The sequence below is a fragment of the Calypte anna genome, chromosome 5 (genome assembly GCF_003957555.1).
Source record: "Calypte anna isolate BGI_N300 chromosome 5, bCalAnn1_v1.p, whole genome shotgun sequence".
Lineage (NCBI taxonomy): Eukaryota > Metazoa > Chordata > Aves > Apodiformes > Trochilidae > Calypte > Calypte anna.
In genome coordinates, this window is record NC_044250.1 from 12,543,278 (window position 1) to 12,566,228 (window position 22,951).

The following is a 22,951-nucleotide window of genomic DNA, read 5'->3' on the forward strand; positions in this document are numbered from 1 at the left end:
TGTGCTCCAATTTACACCCATTACCCCTTGTCCTATCACTGGTCACCACTGAGAAGAGCCTAACTCCATCTCCCTGACACTCACCCCTTACATATTTGAAAACATTGATGAGGTCACCCCTCAGTCTCCTTTTCTCCAAACTAAAGAGACCCAGCTCCCTCAGCCTTTCCTCATAAGGGAGATGTTCCACTCCCTTAATCATCTTAGTAGCTCTGCGCTGGATTCTTTCAAGCACTTCCCTGTCCTTCTTGAACTGAGCAGAGCCTGTATTCTTCCATATACTTCAATCCTATAATAATTAATGAAGACTAAATATTTTACAAAGATAACTTACTTTGCCAGTTGTTGAGATACTTATTTAACTCTGAGGTAGCTGATTAACTGTGTATGGTGTTTAATTTGTGTTACTGCATGTAATTCTTACAGATTGTTAAAGTTATAGGGATTCTGAAATGCCTTTGGCATGCAGTGGGTTTTATTTGCACTTTGTGTAACTATGCATTACTTGACAAAATTATTTTCATGGTTTTGCTTTGTAGATCATCAAGAGAGCAAGACAAAATTACCTTTTTGAACAGTATAGAGAGAAAAAAGCAGCTCCAGATCAGCTACTTGAAGATGTTAAAACTGCCTCAGAGGTGGGTGTAGGTTTTGATCCCTGCTCATATCTTTAGGTTCTTACTCAGTAGTGTAGCAAAGCATTTAAAAAGTCCCTCTGACTTTGCTACCTCAAACTTTCTGCTTGTTTTTTGTTTTATTGAACTGGTACCACCCAAATTAGAATGTTATTGGAACTTCACATCCATGTGATTGTCCAATGGTTTAGAATTGACAAGAATTACCCCTGTAAAAGGCATGTCTGATTTTTATGTCCATAGAACTTGTTTGTGAGTGCACACATATTGTTGTTGGGGTTTTGGGGGAAACAGCTCAAAAAGCATTTGGGTGTTTGTGTATTAGAATTCAGATCTTTAAAATAACCCTTAAAAATGGGTTTTAAACTGCAGTATGTCTGTAATCCTTTAAAGCATGTGAGTTTTGTCTTTTGTACCAGTGGTGGCCTTAGAACAAAAAGTCTCCAGAGATTTAGGGGTTTAATAAATTGTGTAACCTGGACTGTAGATGGGAGAAAGTGATTCTCTGATCACTTCTAAAGCCACATATTGTCTGATGAGTTGAACACAGGTCTGGGAACAGGAGGCCTGGAAATTTTGCCCAACTAGCACTGCCTGACATCCTCTCTAAGCATAGAATTTGCTAAGCAACAGTAATGATGATGTAGTGGCTTATAAAGCCTTTATGAAATTGGATGTGAATTAGATTTCTCCCACTTCACCCTTATTTCTGCTGAGCAATATGTTTCAGTAGTTTGATACCAAAACTTCTGATGGGGCTTAATGTATTAATCATAATTAGCAAGGTAATGTGATGATAACACTGTGTATGGAACATAACACTACTGTCCTGCGAGTTGCTTTCTGATGTTTTTTAATTGTAGCTCTTTTTAGTTAAACTAAATGAGACAACAGACCCAGATAAAAAGCAAATGTTGGAAAGAATTCAGAATGCTGTGAGGTCTGCTTTTGACCCCCTACAAGAAGCTGTGCAAGCAAAACTTCCTGCAGAAGAGATCAACAACTGTCATCAGGTCAGTTTGAGCTCCTTTTGAATTTTATTTGGCTTAAAATTGCTAAGGGTTTTAAAAATAGTATTTAGCTTACAGTAATTCCCTGGAGCACTATGGAAATTTCTATTCACAAGAAAAATGAATAGTCTTCCAATATGAAATGAGTGGTCTTCCAATTTTTGGTCTTCCAATACTGGTGGCACAAGTCTTTCTGTCTCTGATCAGAGAAAATACATCCCCAAAACCTTGTGTTTAGGATAATTTGTGTTCAAAACCATTACATTTGGTGACAATGATCCTGTCGATTTTATTGGGCCTTAGTACTCTCCCAGTAACCAAGTTGGTCAAACTACTGTCTGTTAATACTTGGTTTCCACTTTAATCTTTTCTTGTTTTCAGATTATTTGTTATAATTACTGTAGGAAGCATAGGACATGTGCTCCCTTCTTGAGAAGCCTCTCTAAGTTATCTTTTTTTAAAAAAAACAGGTGCTTTTATAAAAATGTATACTTAATAAACAATTTTAAAAGCAACTACAATCTAAGCAATCACACTTTCTGGGCTAAATCCTATTGTAAAAAGAAAAAGTGATCTATAAGATAAGTCTGAAATGTATCCTTGTTGATATTCAAATTAGTCTTTCAGACAGTTTTTAGCAATGCACACAGTAAGGCTCCTGTTAGGGTTACCCAGTAGTAACAGATGATGTGATATAACTGCAGGTGCTCTCTGGTGTTTACCACATCAATTCCAGGTCAGTTTAAATGAGTGATATCCAAAACCAACAAGCAGTTTATCTTACTTCCTCTGTTTGCTTAATCCATATTTATGAAGCTCAATATGAGAAATCTGGTAGGAGCAAGGTTTGCTCTGTCTTTCCTTCAGTCAACCTCTTCAGAATAAAATCTCTCAGCAAGATCTCAACAAGGCAAAGTCTTTGATCAGTTACACTTCTAATTATTGTTTTATAGAAACTGTTGGAAGAAGCCAAAGATTTGCTGTCTGACTGGCTGGACACAAAATTTGGCAGTCAAGTGACTGACAATTCCATATTCTCAAAACTTCCCAAATTTTGGGAAGGGGAATTTCATAAAGATATGGAAGCGCTCAATGTAAGTACACAAACTATTTTCTCTTCTAGAAGCATATGTGCCATGCCTCATATTACCCAAAATACTATTTAGCTCCTTAATAGATTGCAAACTCATCATATTTGACCTTTACTCATAAAATATTTCCTTCAGATTGAATAGGTAGCTGTGAAGTTAGGAGCTGTGTCATTTCCATCCCAACAATCTCAATGTGTTGTGTGTGTCACCAGAGCCAGTTAACTGGTGATCAGGTTTGAAACGTGCATTCCAGCCTTCCAGTGGGTGTAACACACCCTGATAGCTGATCCAGAAGTTTGAAATAATCTGTTAGCTGCACAAGAGGACCCTGCCAACCACATCATTCACATGACCACTCAGCAGTCTAAGAAATTGTGTGATGATAAAAATCAAGGAGAGATTCCTCTGATGCAGGTGAAATGGAGTGTGATGTGCAGTGGTTCAGATCAGTGAAGGTTTGTTTATTTACCTGCAAATCAGAAGGACTTACTGCCTGCTCTGTCCAAAGAGCAATAGGTGGAAGAGTTGACATCATCTGCAGTAGTTTGTTGTTCAGGTAGCCTTAAAAGCTGAGGAAAATACATCCACAGAGCAACAGGTTTGAAATAGGAGTCTTAGATTCTACTGTCACTTGCTTCTAAGCCAATTTTTAACCAATATATAACATATCTCTTCAGTGCACATTTGTATAAAATTAGTGCATATATATATATATATATATATATAATGTATTTTCTATCTGTAGGTTTTACCTCCAGATGTTTTAACACGGGTTAGTGAATACGTGCCAGAAATTGTGGATTTTGTGAAAAAGATTGTGGATAATGGTTATGGGTAAGTTTGCTGTTGGATGCTTTTCTACTGCATCAGAGCTAGAATGATTGCTTTCAACACTTAACTTTTTATATGCAATAGTAATATTTTCCAGAAGCAGTGTTCCATCAAGTAACAAAATTTCAGGTTCCTTTGCAAAAGACCTGTTGTTTCTCATATGATGAGAATGTGCTATTTGGTACTTCTTACTGTATTTTACTAAGGGACAAATTAGATTATTAAAATGAACAAAGTCCCATTCACTTGAACTGTGTTTGACTTGATCCTTATCTTTTCAGGTATGTGTCCAATGGATCTGTATACTTTGATACTATGAAGTTTGATTCCAGTGAAAAACACTCCTATGCTAAGTTGGTTCCTGAAGCTGTAGGTGATCAAAAAGCTCTTCAAGAGGGTGAAGGTAAAAAGGGGAAATAACATTTGCTTAGGTTGCTGAAGAAACTGATGCTGTGTTGATATTTTTAATTGAATCCACTGACATTTGAATCAAAGCTGTATTGGAGATGAATTATTTACCTGCTGCACTTCTTTTCCAAAGATTTCATTTCAAAAGTTCTGTAGCTTAAGACAGCACTTCCCTGAAAGATTTTAATTGGAGAATACCAAAAAATCTTATTCACTTGATGTGAGGCACAGCAAGGGAAAAAATCACTAATGCTGATGTTTAAAGAAAAGGTATATATTTACATTATGCCCTTTGGCAGGTGACCTGAGCATCTCAGCTGATCGCTTAAGTGAGAAGCGTTCTCCAAATGATTTTGCTCTGTGGAAATCCTCCAAGCCAGGAGAGCCCTCGTGGGACTCTCCCTGGGGAAAGGTAATTATATTATATTATTATCAGGATTTAGATCTTCTACAAATTATTAAGTAGCATGTTACACAAATATATTGCCTCACCTCATTATTAATAATGTATAGATTATGGGGATCTTGCGTTCCATGGTAGATTATATCACTGTGTTAATTTAAAAGGTGTATCAGTCTTTAAACAGAAGTCTGTATGCAGGCTCAGGATGGCTGTTACTGGTCTTTTGTCCCCTATTTATCTCAGTAATTGCTATCATTTTTTTCCTTGTGATCAAAAATATTAATTTTTAAAATAATAAAAAGCAGGATAATCTAAGCATCACCTCTACTTTCATGAAGCTGAAGCTGAGAATCCTTTTTCTTGGTCACACTGTACCTCATTTCTTGGGTGTGTAACTGCTTAGCAGAAAAGCAGTGAGGAAATGATACCCAGACAGAAGAGGAAGACAATTATCTGGTAGCTAATTAGTATCTTCTTCTTAACAGGGTCGTCCTGGCTGGCACATTGAATGTTCTGCAATGGCTGGATCCCTTCTAGGAGAGTCAATGGATATTCACGGGGGAGGGTTTGACCTCCGATTTCCCCACCATGACAATGAACTGGCACAGTCTGAGGTGAATGAATAGACTCTCAGTTTTTGCAGTGACAAAGGGACAAGCTGTGGCTGCACCTTGCATCAATCCATCAACTGTGCTTCAAAACTTTGTGTATTTTGGATAAGCACAGTTTTTTATATTCAAGATTGAGGGGAAGGCTGTGGATGTGGTCTGCCTGGACTTCAGCAAGGCCTTTGACACCGTCTCCCACAGCATCCTCCTGAAAAAGCTGTCAGCCCCCAGCTTGGACAGGAGCACCCTGTGCTGGGTTAGGAACTGGCTGGAGGGCCGGGCCCAGAGAGTGGTGCTGAACGGGGCTGCATCAAAATGGCGGCCGGTCACTAGTGGTGTCCCCCAGGGATCAGTGTTGGGCCCAGTGCTGTTCAATATCTTTATAGATGATTTAGATGAGGGGATTGAGTCCATCATCAGCAAATTCGCAGATGACACTAAGCTGGGGGGAGTGTGGATCAGCTGGAAGGCAGAAGGGCTCTGCAGAGGGACCTGGACAGACTGGAGAGTTGGGATGATTCCAACAGGATGAGGTTCAGCATGGCCAAGTGCCGGGTCCTGCACTTTGGCCACAACAACCCCATGGGGAGCTCCAGGCTGGGCACAGAGTGGCAGAAAGGGACCTGGGAGTCTGGATTGCCAGGAAGCTGAACAGGAGCCAGCAGTGTGCCCAGGTGGCCAAGAAGGCCAATGGCATCCTGGGCTGGCTCAGGAACAGCGTGGCCAGCAGGTCCAGGGAAGGGATTCTGCCCCTGTGCTCAGCCCTGGTGAGGCCACAGCTTGAGTCCTGTGTCCAGTTCTGGGCCCCTCAGCTCAGGAAGGAGATTGAGGTGCTGGAGCAGGTCCGGAGAAGAGCAAGGAGGCTGTGAAGAGGTCCAGCACAAGTCCTGTGAGGAAGGGCTGAGGGAGCTGGGGGTGTTGAGGCTGGAGAAGAGGAGGCTCAGGGGAGACCTCATCACTCTCTGCAACTCCCTGAAAGGAGGTTGGAGCCAGGGGGGGGTTGGGCTCTTTTCCCAGGCAACTCTCAGCAAGACAAGAGGGCAGGGTCTCAAGTTGTGCCAGGGGAGGTTTAGGTTGGAGATGAGAAAGAATTTCTTTCTGGAGAGGGTGATCAGGCATTGGAATGGGCTGCCCAGGGAAGTAGTGGATTCTCCGTGTCTGGAGATATTTCCAAAGAGCCTGGATGTGGCACTGAGTGCCATGGGCTGGGAACTGCAGCAGCAGTGGATCAAGGGTTGGACTTGATGATCTCTGAGGTCCCTTCCAACCCAGTCAATTCTGTGATTCTGTGATTTTATTCTCAGAGTATCGTACGTACTTCGTGGGACATGGATAAAAAGTGGTGGGTCTTAGGGGTTTGTTTGGGTTTTCTTTTTTCTTTGCTGCAGGCATATTTTGAAAACGATCACTGGGTTCGGTATTTTCTGCATACTGGCCACTTAACAATTGCAGGCTGTAAAATGTCCAAATCTTTGAAGAATTTTATCACCATAAAAGATGCACTGAAGAAACATACAGGTAAAAAATATTTCTGTGGAATTTCAATGCCTTTGATGTACTTTGTGTGGTCATTTTTTTATTCAGGCACATCATGGGTTTTCCAAAACCAACTAACTTGATTTTTCTCTCACTAACTTGAGAAAAGGTTCCTTGTTCTTCTGTTCCTTGCCATTATTGTCTGTGTGCATTATGATGTTCTTGCTTTTTTGGTAGTTGCATTGATAGCAAGAATATGAAAAATAATGTTCTTTGCCCCAGCATTATTGGAGGCTTAAAATTGTTTTAAAAAGCATAAAAATTTAAACAATTAAAATTGTTTAAAAAGCATAAAAATGCTTTACATGATGATAATTTTTCTTGTTTATTTTGAAACTAATAGCACGACAGTTACGATTGGCTTTCCTGATGCACTCTTGGAAGGATACTCTGGATTATTCCAGCAATACCATGGAGTCAGCTATCCAGTATGAGAAGTTCATGAATGTAAGTAAGCTTTCTGTTCTTCCTCCAGCTCCCTAAGCTTTGTGTTGTCATGAGTGTTTCAAGGATTAGAACCCCAAGGATATATAGGCCATATCTACAGATTGAGTTTGCTTTCTGAATTCGTCAGGAGGGATGTCACAGAATTTGTTGAGCTACTATTGGACAGTGAAAGTAATTTAAATTCCAAAGACAGCTGCATTTCTCTGCAGCTGGGTGCTTTCACCAAGTGCTGACATCTCTGAGCAGCTTGGAGCTTACATGCAAGATTAGTTTCTCAGTTCAGCTTGCTTACAGGACTCAGTCCAACAGAGACACTCCTATAACATCTACCAGATCAAGCTTTACACAAATACAGCCAAAGGGCAAGAGAGATCATCAGCTCTACCTTGTCTCCTCAACACATATATTGAGCATTTTCCTTTGTGCTTTGCAGACCTGTGTGAGGACTCTGGCACAGTTCCTTTCCCTGCTTAGTTTGGAGCTGTGGTTTAAGGCCATATTTCCCACAAGGAGGCTTTACAGCATTTTGAGCTCATTGATCTTGGTCTCTACAGCTGAATCTATACTGCTTTTTATATAAAATGTTTAGTTTTGAACCCTAGAATAAGTGACAGAGACTTTCACCAAGCTGGGTACCCACATAAAACAGGCCCTCCCTATAAAGCCATTTTTATTCTTTAGCTTCCATTGCTAGAAATGCCTTTAAAAATATTTGCCATAAGAACTCCTGTCTAGAGCTTTTAAAAAAGGTGTTGTATTTGAGCAGCTTGCTGTTAAAGTATCATATAGTGGCAGAGCAAAGAGAGAGAACTGAATTACAGTCCAGTTGTGATCTCAGAGTTACAAAAAATGTGTTGGTTTCCTTGTTCTGACAGCCATTCAGTAGATCCTGGCTGTATTAGTGTTGAAATTATAAACTTTAGTAGGCTAATTAAGAAACAGTACCTTTTCCTAGTAAGGGCTGGTTGTGTTGAGTTTAAACTGATTTTTGGATGCATTCTTCTTTTGTAGGAATTCTTTTTAAATGTGAAGGATATTCTTCGGACTCCCTCTGATGTGACAGGCCAGTTTCAGAAATGGGAAAGCCAGGAAACAGAGCTAAACAGAAAGTGAGTGGAGAATTCCTACTCTGTGAAAAGCCAGCATGTAGCTACATATTTATTTATTTTCCTTGCAAATTACTGACTCTGTATAGAGTCATATTTATCAGTCTTAAGAATTTCCACTGAGTACACCAGCTCTGTGCAAGGCTGTGAATTTCATCTTGCAACAGCTTTATAAAGTGTAGATGAAACTGTGAACTTCCCTTTATGTCTGGTATCCCTGGTATGCCTCAGCATCCTGTTTGTGAAGGGATAAGAAAATGATAGCTGTCATTTTCATCACTACTTGAAAGACTGTCCTTCTGTCTGAGAAGTGACCCATAATTCATATTGGTTACGACTGGAAAAACAGTATTTTACCTGCTTCAAAGTGTAAAATACTTTTCAAAATACTTTAGCAAGTCTACAGTGAGCAAATTGAGAGAAACACAAGTTAAATGACCTGACTAAAAGCACAAACAATTAGAGTGCCAGTGTTTGAAAATGTGTTGCTGAGAGAGACAGTGATATCAATATTGCAGTCTTTCACTTATATTGCAGACAAGGATGTAGTTTTATTGTAAGCACAGCTTTCTGTAAGACTTCTATTATGAGTAAAAATTAAAATAGAAGCATCTTATGGTGTAGTACTAAGATTGTTCCTAGTTCTGGTCACTGTGGGGGACAGGGATTTGACCAAGTGCAGATGTTTCTGTCTTGTGATGTCCTCTGAAACTTTTGCCTTTAACTTAAAGTTGGTAGAGAACCCTTTTTTAAGTAAAGGGGAAGATAATAATAGAGAGGTCAGAGGGAAGGGACAAAGTAGTGGGAGGAATGGAAGATAAGCTTTATGGGTATTTATTTTTGTCCCCTTTATCATTTATCATTCTCTTTTCTCTGGAAAAAAGTACGTTTAAAACAGTAATACTCCTGCTATGGTGAAATGGTACTTAAAATGCTGTATTACTTACTATGCCTATTCATTAAAATTGCAAAGGTTTACATTCATTTATTCCTTGTATTTACTTGTATCAGCTTCATAACACTTCCCTCACCACTAAGTTATCTTCCAAATTGGTGCTTCCCCCTGGAAAGCATCTTGGCTGGCACATAGGCACAGGAAAGAAATGCTAACAGAAAAATAAAAATAAAAAGCATGAGAAGGTACTTAATAAGCAATTGATGCCACTTTTAAGAGGTGGTATAAAAAGGTCAGTTGCTGAAGAAGTGCTAGTTGTAGCTGCTTGAATAAGCATCATGATGATGCCCTTTGCTCACTCTGTTTTTTCCTTCAGATACAAACTGTGACCACTAAAAGATTTTCTCCCTTGTAAGTCCCCGTGCTCTTGTAACAGAAGCTCTTCAGAGTAGGTTGCAGACACATTTGACATCAATATTAAAAAAGTTGTGGGGTTTTTTTTCTCAGTTTTTATGACAAGAAGGCAGCAATTCATGAAGCACTGTGTGACAACATTGACACTCGCTCTGTCTTGGAGGAAATGCGTTCCTTAGTCAGTCAGAGTAACTCCTATATTGCTGCCAAGAAATCTTCCAGACAAATGCCAAACAGACTTCTGTTGGAAAACATCAGTTCCTATCTCACTCAGATGCTAAAGGTAGGTAATAGCAGGTAGTAATGTTGCTACTGCACTGTGCAATTCTAACTGTTGTATTTTTAAAGTGTGCAGGGTTCTGTACATCTTTGTTAAATCTTCTAGGGAAATAGAGATCTTAAACACCCCCCCCAAACCAAATCTACCCCACACTACAGGGTGTGCTGCAGCAGAAACAACTTGGAGTCCTTTATGTTACATTATAATTTCAGCTAATGTTTAGTTGAATAGTGGAGAGAGGACCATGCAAGAAAAATAGATAGTAGAAAAAATGTGAAGGCAGAATGTAAAACCTGACAGCTTGAAAGCAAGATCTGAAAGCAAAAGCTTAGTTTGCTCTGTGAATTAAAACCCAAAACATTATCTTATTGAAGCAGTGAATTGTGGGTTAAATTAGAACTAGGTGTCTTCAAAACCCTAGTACATGTGATTTTGATTAGTTTTCACATACTTGTGACTTGATGCATACAATATTTTCTCTTTTTTATTCTCTCTCTCTTTTTTTTTCTCTTTCTTTCCCCTTGACCAGATTTTTGGAGCCATAGAAAGTGATGACACGATTGGTTTTCCTGTTGGAGGGAGCAGTCAAAATATAAATGTAAGTGAAAGACAAATTGGGTCTTGTGAAAACTTAAGTTAGATTAAGTGGTTTCATTACCAATATGTGGCAAAAATACCTCCTTTCCACTTTTAACATTTGAATCTGAAGCAATTAATTGGCTTAGGAAACACTATTTTCTTTTATGAGAGTTGGTATTTTTTATAGGTTTGTTTGACTTAATGACAGACAAATTGTATAGCAACCAGAAAAATAATTATCTTCTGAATGATGAGTCTGTTTCAGAAACCACATGTTAACTGCAGACAGTACATGCTTCTGTTTAAAGACTCATTACAACTATTTGTATGTTAAGTAGTTTAAAAAATATAATTATACTGATTAAACCTCCTTGTGGTACACCAAAAACCAGCCTGGAGGCAGCTGGAGTTTCATCCGCAGTTTAATCTCTGCTTCTGATCTCATTCCCAGCCACAGTTTTTCTCTGCCTTTTGAAGGCTGTTTTGCTTTGGTCAGCCAGCAGTACTACTGGGATCCAGAGTTTTTCTGGAAATACTTGGGGGATACTTAATTATTAAGTGCTGATGGATCCTATGATAACAATAATGGTTTGTGGTGCTGGCTGGAGAAGAACTCCATATGCAAGTCAGCAACTTTGCTGTCTTTGTTCATGCAGATAATTTAACATGGGCAAATCAGTGCTGGTTTCCAAGTATTTTCTGCATTCAGAGGTGTGAAAAGCTAAACTTTTTATCCATCAAAGGAAAAGGAATGCTTGCTTGTGGTTGAAGAATGTGAATACACACTCCTATGATAATTGCCCAGGCAAACTCATTACTGTGCTGTGGAAACCTCCAGTAATGATATAACAAGGATAATAAAGAAGATGCTCAGTATTCCATACTAAAATCCATCAATAGTGAATTCTAGTTTAGCTCAGAATTATTTTTAATTTCAGAAGAACTGCAGCACCCTAACACTTAACATTTTCAGGTAAAATGAAAATTATATTGGTATTTAGCACTTCAGTCAGTCAGTGATTGATCCTTCCCTAGGCTTGATGGAAGGCTTTGGAATAGCTTGGAACAAGAAACTAAGCCCTTCACTCCTTAAAGTAATGTTGCCAAGTGCAATAGGGTCTGAAAGATCTTGTGCAGGAAGAATACTGTGCCAACACCTGTTACACACAAGAACCTTCTGGTTTTATTGGCCAGAAGGTTTATTGGTTTTATTTCTGGGTTTAAGTGTTAGATTATAAAGATGCACACTATCACAAAGATTTTGGCTGTTTCATTAAATATTATACCCTCTTTCAGTTTTCCATGGAAATACTTTTTTTCTTAGCAAAATCTACCAGGTGAACATTGAAGGTGTGAAAACTCATTAATTACAGAAGGCTGTGGATTTTGCTTATTTGTTCTTTGTCTAAATTGGGGATGAAGGAACCAATACAGTCATGATCTCCAAAAAAATGCACAATCTTATTCATATGCACTGAAAGAACAATTAGCTTAATTACCATGGTTCAGTAATTTACTTGAAAGGGAAGAGATTCTAAGCCAGAAAACATGAGGTTCCATCATCTCATTTTCTAAACAAATTTAGCTCTGCTGTCAAGTTTGTTATTCTGGGAATAAAAATATTTCACCTGTAAATGGCTGATAAAGTAGTTCCAGTGCATGCTTTCCTGATGCTGCTTTCAGTGGAGAGGAGATAATGGAAATGTGACTGATAATTCACTTTCCTGTCTGTTTTCTCTGCCAAACTTGTCAGCAGTGGTTCCAGTTGTGGAGCTGATTGCAGTGTGTCCACATTTATGAAAAAAGTTTTAACAGAGCCCCTCACCTTCCTCTTGTGGCCTCTTTTAGGGCATAACAGACAACCTTGTCTGGTAACTGCACAGAAATCTGTCCTGGAGATGTAACAGATGGGAAAGATATGTGTGGAAGCAGCAGGGGAAGCAAAAATGCAGATTTTTTATCTCCCCCACCCTCCAAAGTAATGAAACTTTTAATTTAAGCAGCCCCCTTGGTTCCTGGCTTCTTCTCCTGTGGTTCCAGAGGAGTTCTGGCAGACAGGGGTGATCTGAAGTTGTTTCTGATTGTTCACTCCTGTTCACTAGCTGTGATTATAACCACTTGCTGTGGTTATTTGCTACCATTGAGAGGAGGATTCTCAGGGCTTTTTCTTTGAGCTTTCATGACCAGCATTTACTTACACCTGAAATAATTCAGCAGCAATCTCTCTCCACTTTTTGTGGCAGAGGCAGTCACATGAGGAATAGAGACAACTGCCCTGCATTGGAAATAAATACAGTTGGTGTCAGCTACCACCTGAGGAACAGATCTATGTTCTAACAAAAGTAAATCCTCACCTCATTTTCACCTGGTAATACATCCCTCAAACTAAGTAAGACAAAACAGAATATGAAGTGGCAAATGCATTCAGATGCTGTTTTTATCCCTGTACTGCACTGTAGTTTGCATAACCCTGTGGAACTGATGTGTCTGTAACTGAATGGAGATGGAAGAAGGAATGGGGAGAGTCCAAACTTCACAAATTGACTTTATCTGCACAAAAGAAAACCACACAGCCAAGGCAAATGACCATCTGTACCTTGACATCAGGAGAGCAAAGATAACTTTTACTGTCTGCCCTCAGATTTAACACCCAACAGCACAGATAGGAATTAAGGATGTGTTCAATCAAAAGTATAATTAGATAACTGTAATTTAATTACCCTGCAGATTGAATCTACAGTGATGCCATACCTCCAAGTTCTTTCTGAGTTCAGAGAAGGGGTGCGACAAATTGCCAGAGAAAAGAAAGGTGAGAGGTCACTTTTTCTTGTATTCTTGCACGTGAGGTTCAGAAGTCTTAGGAATCAAACTGGGGAGGTGAAGCAGCTGACACAATTTCCCTTTGCCTGGAGAATAAAAGGAAGGCATCTCTAGATCCAAGCTGGTTTCAGTATTTGCATCTCTGCTACCTGTCTCTTTAATTTGGGAATCTTTTACAGGCAGCTTGGGTAATTTAATTTCCTAAAGATTCTAAAAGTTCTGGAATGACAAGGACTAGCTGTTGTTTCTTTAGATAAGGACACTCCCTGCTTTCTAGGCATATCAGTACCCATGATTTCTTTCTCCAGGGAGCTTGGATTCTTTTAAAAGTGTAGATTGCTACACAGTGATGCTGTCTGTGTTTAAATAGCCTGAGATGCTAATTCTTATTTATTAGCATAGTTGGAATGGTACCTCCCCTAATGCTAATTTAGTGCTGCCTATGTGAATTCCTCTCTGAGTTTGCTAAAAGTTGTTTCAGGCACTTTTTTTTTGTGCTTTGATAGTGCTGTGTCTCTTGGCAACAGGACTGTATAGTGTTAAACAGGTTGTTCCATTCACTCTTACTATTTTCTGCTGTTCCCTGTGGTATTTTTACGTGTTGTTAATATGTATTTGATTCTTGTTTTCCTAAACTTGTTTATGATTTCCTTGAAGGCAAAATAGGGCAATTTATATATATATATATATATAAAAACCATAAGTAAATAACTTGTATAACAGAAATATAAAATTACTTTTGGTGTCTGGTTGATGACCTATTTAGCTGGTAAAGAATCTGAACCCTAATTCTGCTACTGTTTTGAGTTCTTCTGAGGGTTAATAAGTTTACCTTGAAAGCACAGAACTATTTGTTAATGTGACCACTCAGTTACTCCTGCCAAACTCCTACAGGCCTGACTGATGCTGATAAATAGGCTTATTAGTTCCAGGAGCAAGTATTTTTCTGTAATTTGAATTAATACAAGAAGTTTGTGTATCATCAATCAAAAATATGACCTGTGTTCTTTCAGTATTTAATGGGAACATTTATTTTACATGAACCTTTTTTTTTTTCCTTTGCTTTCTGATGGTTGAGCTAAATTGATCCTCTCTTAAGAGTGGTAACATTTAAATATCACAGGGCTTCTTGTAAATCATTTTTAGAACATACTTAGTGAGATGCTGCTTACATCTGAACATCCAGCATTCTCAAGATGCTTCTTAAACTCCTTTTCTTCTCCAGCACAGTGTTCCCATTCCCAGCAGCACAACCCCTCTTTCACAGCTGAGATTCTCTGGCCTGAAATTCACAGAAAAGGTCTAGGAAATAGTTCCAGGCTGGCAGGGTGTTGATGAGCAGTGGTGATAAGGCACTGGTTTCCTGGGGACTTTCCTTAGGGTAATGGTTTATGTCTTGGGTCAGCCCACAAACAACCCCATACCCACTCCCTAAGCATCTTTGCTCCAGAGGTACCACATGCAAAGGACAGGGACATTTAAGCCCTAAGAATCACAGTGCTGACTCCTCTGGGTGACAGAGGATTGATCAAAGGATGTGTCCTTTTATATACACATTTCTCCACGTTCTCTACTTTGATGGATTTCTTCTCAAACTTTCAATCACTCATTATTTAGATAAGTACATACTTTTAACTGAGCAGATCCTCTGTTGCTGAGTTAGCAGTAGCTGGTATATATGATACATTTTGATATGAGCTGTGTAATTCCACTGCCCAGGTCAGACTCAACACCTTTTAGAGTGTTGTTAACAGCTAATGAGGTAATCTTACCCCTTGTTTATCTTAATGGCTTATTTAGAATTGCATCAAAAGGAAATGGAGTTCACTGTGTACTGACTGCTCTGTATCAAGAAAAAGAACAACTTAGTTGGCTACAGACAAAGGAACTTCTATAAATTGCAGCCCTTTCCTATACAGAGAGAGTTGCAGAATACTCCCATGCTATGAAATGGGGTGGTGGCTCCATTTGGTGGCATTAAGATAGATTGGTGCTCTGTTCACTGTTCAGCTCTCTGAGGCTCTGGGAATTATGGCAGAGATGAAGGCTCAAGGAAGATGCTCTCATGTCCTGGCAGGTGCAGTGTTTGGTACAGTGTCTGGGTGTAGCTCCTACTGCTAAAATTACAACCTCTGAGACCCCCCTTCCTTCTGAGGTTTAACCAGCTGAGAGTTGCTGAAAGGGAGAACACTTGTTTATTATAAGCATGGGGTATTATCTGTCCCAATTATTTGTCTTGTCACGCTTGATAAGCATTTCCCCTTAAATACAAGACTGTAAAAATGCTGAATGCAGTTCACAACAGCAACACACTGGGTTTTCTGGTTACCTTTAGTCCTCTTACCTGATCTGCTGCTTCTGGGCTGATAGGATTTCTCAGTTAACCAAGTTAAGTATCTTGTATGAAGATTTACTTTTTCTCTTAAGACCTGATAGCATCTATTTCAGCTAAATCTCAAGTTTTTAACTATTTGCTGTCATCAAAGGCTCTTTGATAAGAAAAAAAGCTAATTGTCATGTCTTGATCACTACCCAGCAAGCCAAATCACAGTTCTGTGTTCTGCACAGTTCTGTTTCTTGCTTGAAAAAACCAGCTTGGTCAGCCTAGGGGGTAACTATCTGTAGGAAGAGTCTGGATTACAGTGGCTCTGAAAAAATCTAAGTGTAATTCCCAAACCAACAAAATCACAGTTCTTCAGGGGCATTGTGAGACGTAGCTCAGGATATGTTAATGTGAGATGTTCTAAAATAGGATTCTTAACCTTTTTTATTGGAAATTCTACAGCAGCCATTAGGATCTTCCCAAGATCAGAAATGCTTTCACTGCACCCTGGCAGAATTGTTTCCTCACTTCTGAATTGCCCTGGATTTTCTTTCTATTCCCCTTTAGGAACAATGAGGGTATCTTGGAGGAAATATATGAATTTCAGGTCCCTGGAAAGAAGCACATTGCTTCTATGTGCAGCTGAGAGAAGGCAAAACTAACTTTAAAAAAAACCTAAAAAGCTCTCTGGGCTGTGTGAGAGAGAGCAGCCATCTCTTAATTGCATTGAAATAGCTATGTAGCAGGATAGAAGTAGATCAAATTGGATCAAATCTTGGCTCACTCCAAGTGTTTTTCATGCTTTGTAGTGACTGAAGTGCTGCAGTTGAGTGATGCTCTGCGAGATGATGTCCTCCCTGAGCTTGGTGTTCGATTTGAAGATCATGAAGGTACTCAATTACATGCTTTGCAAGTTTGTAGGTTTCTGGTAGGTATAATCTTACTCTTTTCATAAGAAGTGGGCAAACAAGCTGTCAAGACTAATCTGGAATAATCCAGCAAACCCAATGATTGCAGAGCTATAGGTTATTTCTGATGTGTGAATATAGAACTGTATATTGGAAGACATGGATTGAATGTAAAGATGGATTTTGCAATCTTTATCTTTTTGTATAGCACGTGGTATCTCAGTGACTCTTCAGTAGTTACTTGGTTGTCTCTGCATTCAGCTTGCAAAATTAAAACAGTTATCATAGGATAAAAGCATTTATTTGTGATGATTCAAACATTGGAAACTCATTCACCTGTTTTTGCTTCTTTAGGCCTTCCAACTGTGGTTAAATTAGTGGATAAGGACACGTTAATGAAAGAAAGAGAAGAAAAGAAAAAGGTTACTTGAAACATTCTCTTTTTTTTTAAATCTAAAGTCATGTGTGAGCTATAAATACTTTTTTTATATATATAACTTGTAAGAAAAATCTTAACAGGCTAGCAACAAGGGAAATAACAAGATAAATGATGCTAAAATTTGAGTGTGTTCAGAAAAAAAATGGTTTTGAAACAGTAGCTTCTTGAGAATTTTGCATGGGACCCAATGAATACCCCTGAAGTTGTTTGTATGTGTGCTTAAAATCTCCACATAATGAAGAGATGTTGAGTGTTGCATGCACACTGTCTTCTCTTCCTGAAAGAACAATTCCAGTGAGAAGCTAATTTGTATTTCTTCTGTTTGTCCATACATGATTTGTTTCCATGCACTAGACTCTATTTATCTCCTAAATGAAAAGAAAATGCACTGGCTAAATCTTAAAGTAACATAAATGACTGATATATTCAGGGTGTGGGGGCAAGAATTCACCTGTTACTATATAAAAACTGAATTCTAATTCCCAGTGCATAAGGTCTGTAAAGAAACTCTTCCTCTGGCACTTCCTAGCCAGCATTTGACTTTGTAAGATTTAAAAGTAACACTTTATAGGCTTGTTTTCAGTTTTAACATAGACAATTCCAACATTTGGAAGACTTTCCAACATTTCTCCTTCCATATAGATGTTTGGTTTGTTTATTTTTAAAAAAGGGAGAAGCAAAATGTAGTTTCAGCCAATCCAGATGTTTTCATCAACAAGACATTTGAGGGCAGTTTGTGTAGAGCTGCTGGGTGGATTTTCCCTGGAAACAGCTTTATGTTCAGTACTGGCAGAATGCTTGGAGAACTGGAAGGTCTCTCCCAAGCAAGTGCACAATGAGATTTATTTTAAGCTTTGTAAACTGGCTAAATTTGGATAGTTGTTCCCTAGGAACATCAAGGGATACAACTGCTTCTTGAGGAACTGGAGTGTCTTCACAGTTTGAAGCAATAGCTTAAAATATCAGTGAAATATGCTCTTTTTTTTTTTTTTTTTCCAAGTCATTTGCAGAACATTTTCCTCCATCAAGTGGCAGAACCATTTCTTTGGCAGGCATTGTAGGTATTCTTTGCACTTAGCATGCAAAATGCCTTCTGAACAGTCAACATTGGTTTAAGTGTCAATAAAAGCAAATGAAATCAAAGTTGTGCTGTCAGAAGTATCAGACACCCCTAATTATGTGGCATGGGGGTTTTGCTGCAGGTCACACTGCCAGTGCTGTCTGTAATTAGATATCCAGGGATTTAGCTGGCTCAGATTCATAGCAAACAACTAAATGAAGCAGTTAGTTACAGTTTACTCACTGACATTGTATTTCACAGATTGAAGAAGAGAAAAGAAGGAAGAAAGAAGAAGCAGCCAGGAAAAAACAAGAGCAGGAAGTAAGTGTTCAGATCCTTATAAGGTGTTTTTGAAGGAAAGTGTTAGCAGCAGTAATCATGTGCAGGAAAGATCACAAGCTCTCTGCCTGGCCTTAACTGGGCCTCCCTTTTTGAAATTATTTTTTTTTTCCTACAATTTCCTGCTCAGAATGACTTTGGCTTGTAGTTCAGATTTGAATATTCAGCTCTTATGACAGAGAAGCCATCTCTGAAAACACAACTAAAGGCTGCAAAAACTTCTAAGAACTTGTAGCACTTATTTCAGTGTATAGACAGTATGGCTTAATTGCCAAAGAAATACTTTACATGCCTGCTGGAGAAGATTTTGCTTGTGTCCCTCATGATTTTTCTTCTTTTTAGGTATGTTTTAGCTTTGTGTGAAGACTTTTTTCCTCTTTAACAATCTGCCTGCTCCTGATTGAACTCTGAAATGTGGTGTTTTGTAAAATGACATTTTATCTTGACAGCTGTGACTGAGATAGCTCCAGGGTTTTAGGCTTTTAATGAGCAGTAGACAGCCAGAATAGATGAACTTACAAGAAGAAAAGACAGTTTGGCATGCTGGTGATTCTAACAGTACAAGAAATGTTTTCCTGGGTTAAAAGAGGAAATAAACTTTCAGAGAGCATCATGCACAGAGAGAAAAACAGATAAATAGCATTTAGCATCCACCAATTCCAAGCAGCTTTTTGCATTCTTTCAAAAAGATGATTTCCTTTCATTGGGCATAAGGTTTTTTTGAAAGGATTCTGATAAGTGCTTGTTTACAGATAAGTGAAACTTCAGTTTTATTTTCAGAACCATTACTTGGCTCTTGATCCTTTTGGGACCTGCATAGAAACATGTACTTGTCAGCAGGAAAGTGTCAATAAAGGTGGTTCCTTTGCAGTGAGCTAATGGCTGAATATTCTTTACTCAGAGCAACTTGGTTTTTATACCTAAAACACCAAGGAACCAAATTAGCAAAAGTAAAAGTGTAGATTCTGGAGTATTTAAGTGAATTATTTTGATTTCCTGTAATACACCTATTTTACTAAGTGGTTCTCTACAGATTTAAAACATTTCTTCCCACCAGACAAGCACAGCTAAGAGTTAGTGAGTTGTTCCTCACTGAAAGCTTATTTTCCTATTATCAACAATTGTGAATTAAATGCTCTTTGATTTGGAAATTATAGTCTACTCTTCCTTTTGCATATGTGACAGGTTGTCAGTAATTAACTCTGATGCTAATTAATGCCCATTTTATATTACAGGCAGCAAAACTGGCAAAAATGAAGATTCCACCACATGAAATGTTTAAATTGGAACATGACAAATATTCCATGTTTGATGAAAATGTAAGATATTCCTCTTTAGATAGGGGCTGCTTTCCTTCCCCAGTTTTACATACAGTTGTCTGGGTATGTAGCTGATCTTGTTCCAAAACCTCCAGGGCAATGCTTTTAACATAGCAAGAGCAGGGAAGAAGAGAGAGAAAAGCTGTGCTCTGTTATTGCACAGACCTTGCATTAGGCAGGGAGGCCCTTGAACTGCCCTCATTTCAAGGGTATTTTTTTTGTACATTGGTCTTCTTTGGCCCCTGTCATTGCTGAGCAAAATTCCCTGTAAATCCTGTGAGTAGGAACATGCAAAATGTGTGTTCACAGATTTATTACCCTGTTGAAAGGCAAGGAATTCACTTGCAAGGACTCCCCAGCTGCCAGAACTCATGGGAACAGCTCTGTTTTTCAGACAGGTCCTGTTTCCTTTTTGGCTCTGCCCATTGCTTTGCTCTCTCCTGGCAGAGGAGCTCTGAAGAAGCTGCACAGATAACTTTGCTCTTGATTGCTCCTGTTGAGGTTAAAGGGTGTTGCTTGGAAAACACTAATCACTATTTCTCCAGTGCTTTATCTGGGACACTGATCCTGCTTCTGCCAGTCCTCCTCACTCACACAAGTTCAGGCCCTGGGGGCAAGTAAGAATGGAGAGGATAAATCCTGGAAAATACCTTGCAAGCCAAGGTGAATGCCCATGAAAGCTCTAAACATACTTCCATGTTCTTCATGTTCTTCATACTTCCCATGAAGAACACAAATCTATTGCTTTAAGCCTTGGATTTAATATGCTAGTATGATTAAAACTGGTCTCTTAACCATCAGTTTAGGGATTACTCATAATTCTCTTAACTATAATCAGTAGAAGTTAGTTGTCTAGACTTCCCTTATTTTTAGTACAGGACAGAAAATAAATAAACTCTTTACCCCTTCACTAACTAAGAAGGAACCTATGCAAATAGTCCAAATTAGTTGTCAAACTCCTAGCTGCCTAAAATAAGCCAAGCTACAGCCCATCCTGACATCTTGTCACCGTGACATTGTCCCCCAGTCTTACTAAAACTCTATTCCATGAAGAGCAAAAGTAGTCCAAGAATTTCTCTTATTTATGTATTTATTTAAAATGTTTCAGGGATTCCCCACCCATGATACAGAAGGCAAAGAACTCAGCAAAGGACAAATTAAGAAGCTAAAGAAACTTTATGAAACACAAGAGAAGCTTCATAAGGAATATCTCCAAATGGTTCAGAATGGAAGTGCAAATTGAGAACAGGAGGACTTGAGAAGGCAAGTGCTGGGACACCATGGAGGAAGTGAGCACAGACTGATGCTCAGGTTTCTGTTTACACTTTCTATTATGTGCAAAGTAAAAATCCTGGTTACATGGATTCATAAACCTCATCTGGAATGTCAATAAAAATCTCTTCTTAAAAGAAGCCAACCGGTAAGAAGTTCCTTTACAGGTTGAGCAGGTTGAGTGCTTGTCCCTGCTTTTGGGCAAGATACTGCTCAGTCAGCAAACCCAAATAAGGATTCTTTTATATTATAGTTGCTCAGGCTTGGGTTAATTTTTCCTGCACATTGGTATCTATCTAAAACCTACTATAGCTTGCATTCTGGGATATGTCACACTCAGCAAAATTTAGTGCTAAATGGGAGCTGAGTAATTTGTCCCACAATAAGAATGGTATTTTTCTGATGACTTTATCTTTACATAAGCAGGAAAAACTGTTTTATTCCACTGTGATATTTACTCTAGCTGCTGTTATTAAAAACTCTCCTAAGTATACCCAGAGCACTTTGCACAGCAGAAGCAAACAGTCCCTGTGTTACAAAAGGGAGGAAGTCACCATCTTTTCCCAACCTGCAGCTGAGCTTACCCAGGCAAGTGGGTAACTCCAAGGCAAATGTAGCTGCACTGAACAAACAGGTGGGAAAAGCATGAAGGAGGATGGTTGTGTTCATGGATCTATCCCCAAAAAACAGGAATCCTACCAAAGTACTTGATTACTCAAAGTACTCAGTACCTAATTATCTGTTCAGAGCCAAGGGGAATTAACAGAGGGTTTGTAATTGAGATACAGTTTGTGGATTGGTTTGCAATTAGGCAGCACAGCTCTGCACTGCTCATTATCATGGTTTTAACATCACAATTTAACCCTGGGTTAATAATCTTTCTGATGTAGTTGGTTACATTCTGTTTGCAAGGACAGTTCTCTGTTGCCTAACACTGCATCTCACTGGCAGGAGCTACTACATGAAGTAAAGCTCATGAAATCTTGAAAAATATCTTGCCTGCTTCCCAAGTGCATATACCAGCTGAATGTCCACTGTGCAGAACTATATTAATCTAGTATTTTTAATCCTCAGGGAGACTTGCAGAAGGTCACACTGTGAGACCTCTGTTCTCTCAACTCTTAGGTTCATGCTGTAATAGTCAGGCTATGTTCCTCTCCTTAAACATAAGAGTTAAATTATCTTTGGGGTTTTTTTTTGTTGTGTTTTTTTTTTTTTACTTCTATTACTCCTTTCAAGGAATGAAGACACCTGGAGTTACAGAAAGGTCTAGTAGGGTTTTTGTAGTTTGTGTTTGCTTTTGAAAACTTACATGATGTTAAGGTCAGTAAAGCAGATGCATCTTGTATGCAGAAAATAAAATATGTTGTGAAGTATAAATTTTATGTGAACTTTGTATAGTGGGAAGAAAATATCATCTTTATTCCACAACCATCTTTTAGAAAGATCTTTCCCTTTAGCTTGCTTTTACTAATTTAATTTACTTTGCATTCAGTATTTGATTATTCTGCTTATTTCTAATTGTGGAAATGCATGTTTAAACTGCACAGTGAGGTAACTTCTCCATCCTTTGGTCTTTGAACAGCAGAGAATCAGCTGCATTTTTACACCATCCTAGATTCTAACCCCCTTCCCAAGAAGGAGTAGGGAAGACCTTATTGCCATGTTCCACTGCTTAAAGGGTGGCTACCAGGAAGATGGAGACTCCCTTTTTTCATGGAGTCATGTGGAAAAGACAAGGGCAATGGGTGGGAGTTACTCCTGGAGAGAGCCAGATTGGACAGCAGCAGAAAATCTGTCACTGTGAGAACAGTCTGGTATTGGAACCTCTCTTCCCTGGGAAGCCATCAAGGAGGCACTTCAGTGAGTTCCAATGCTCCTGGCAGCCAGGAGAATGTGACAGTAAAGCTCTGCCCTCAGGGTTTTAGTCACCTGTCTTCCTCAGCAAGGAAAAAGGAGAGGGTGGACTCCACAGTATTTTAATTTTTCATTTTATTAAATTTTATCTGTGCATGTATGCAGACACCTGTCCAGGGAAGCCAGTCTGGAATGTGATTTTCTTAGCACTATGAAAATGACAGTCCCTATAGCAAAATCTTGGAATTTTAAAATATGTTAATGTTCTGGAACACAGAGCTCATGCCAGGCTGCACATCATGGAGCTCTTTATTTCCCCCCTATCAAAGAATTTACTCAGAGATGGTAAGGCAGGGTAAAAGTGGGGTGCT

At 38.9% G+C, this 22,951-nt stretch overlaps 1 protein-coding gene across 2 annotated transcripts in view; it reads left to right on the forward strand.

Annotated features, from left to right (window-relative positions):
* Positions 1 to 22,103, forward strand: part of CARS1 (cysteinyl-tRNA synthetase 1) — a 32,768-nt gene extending 10,665 nt beyond the window's left edge. Inside the window, exons 5-22 of one of the 2 annotated variants that reach the window (XM_030451209.1) lie at positions 540 to 638; positions 1,499 to 1,648; positions 2,599 to 2,739; positions 3,482 to 3,570; positions 3,849 to 3,970; positions 4,275 to 4,387; positions 4,864 to 4,992; positions 6,375 to 6,504; positions 6,866 to 6,969; positions 7,981 to 8,078; positions 9,478 to 9,667; positions 10,194 to 10,262; positions 12,971 to 13,052; positions 16,196 to 16,276; positions 16,649 to 16,716; positions 18,055 to 18,114; positions 19,368 to 19,451; positions 20,560 to 20,860. In XM_030451209.1, the coding sequence (XP_030307069.1) occupies positions 540 to 638; positions 1,499 to 1,648; positions 2,599 to 2,739; positions 3,482 to 3,570; positions 3,849 to 3,970; positions 4,275 to 4,387; positions 4,864 to 4,992; positions 6,375 to 6,504; positions 6,866 to 6,969; positions 7,981 to 8,078; positions 9,478 to 9,667; positions 10,194 to 10,262; positions 12,971 to 13,052; positions 16,196 to 16,276; positions 16,649 to 16,716; positions 18,055 to 18,114; positions 19,368 to 19,451; positions 20,560 to 20,694 (1,944 nt within the window). In that variant the 3' untranslated portion in view covers positions 20,695 to 20,860. Of the gene's footprint in view, positions 1 to 539; positions 639 to 1,498; positions 1,649 to 2,598; positions 2,740 to 3,481; positions 3,571 to 3,848; positions 3,971 to 4,274; positions 4,388 to 4,863; positions 4,993 to 6,374; positions 6,505 to 6,865; positions 6,970 to 7,980; positions 8,079 to 9,477; positions 9,668 to 10,193; positions 10,263 to 12,970; positions 13,053 to 16,195; positions 16,277 to 16,648; positions 16,717 to 18,054; positions 18,115 to 19,367; positions 19,452 to 20,559 lie in introns of both variants that reach the window. The other variant, XM_030451208.1, reaches the window with a different exon arrangement.
* The last annotated feature ends 848 nt before the right edge of the window (positions 22,104 to 22,951 follow it).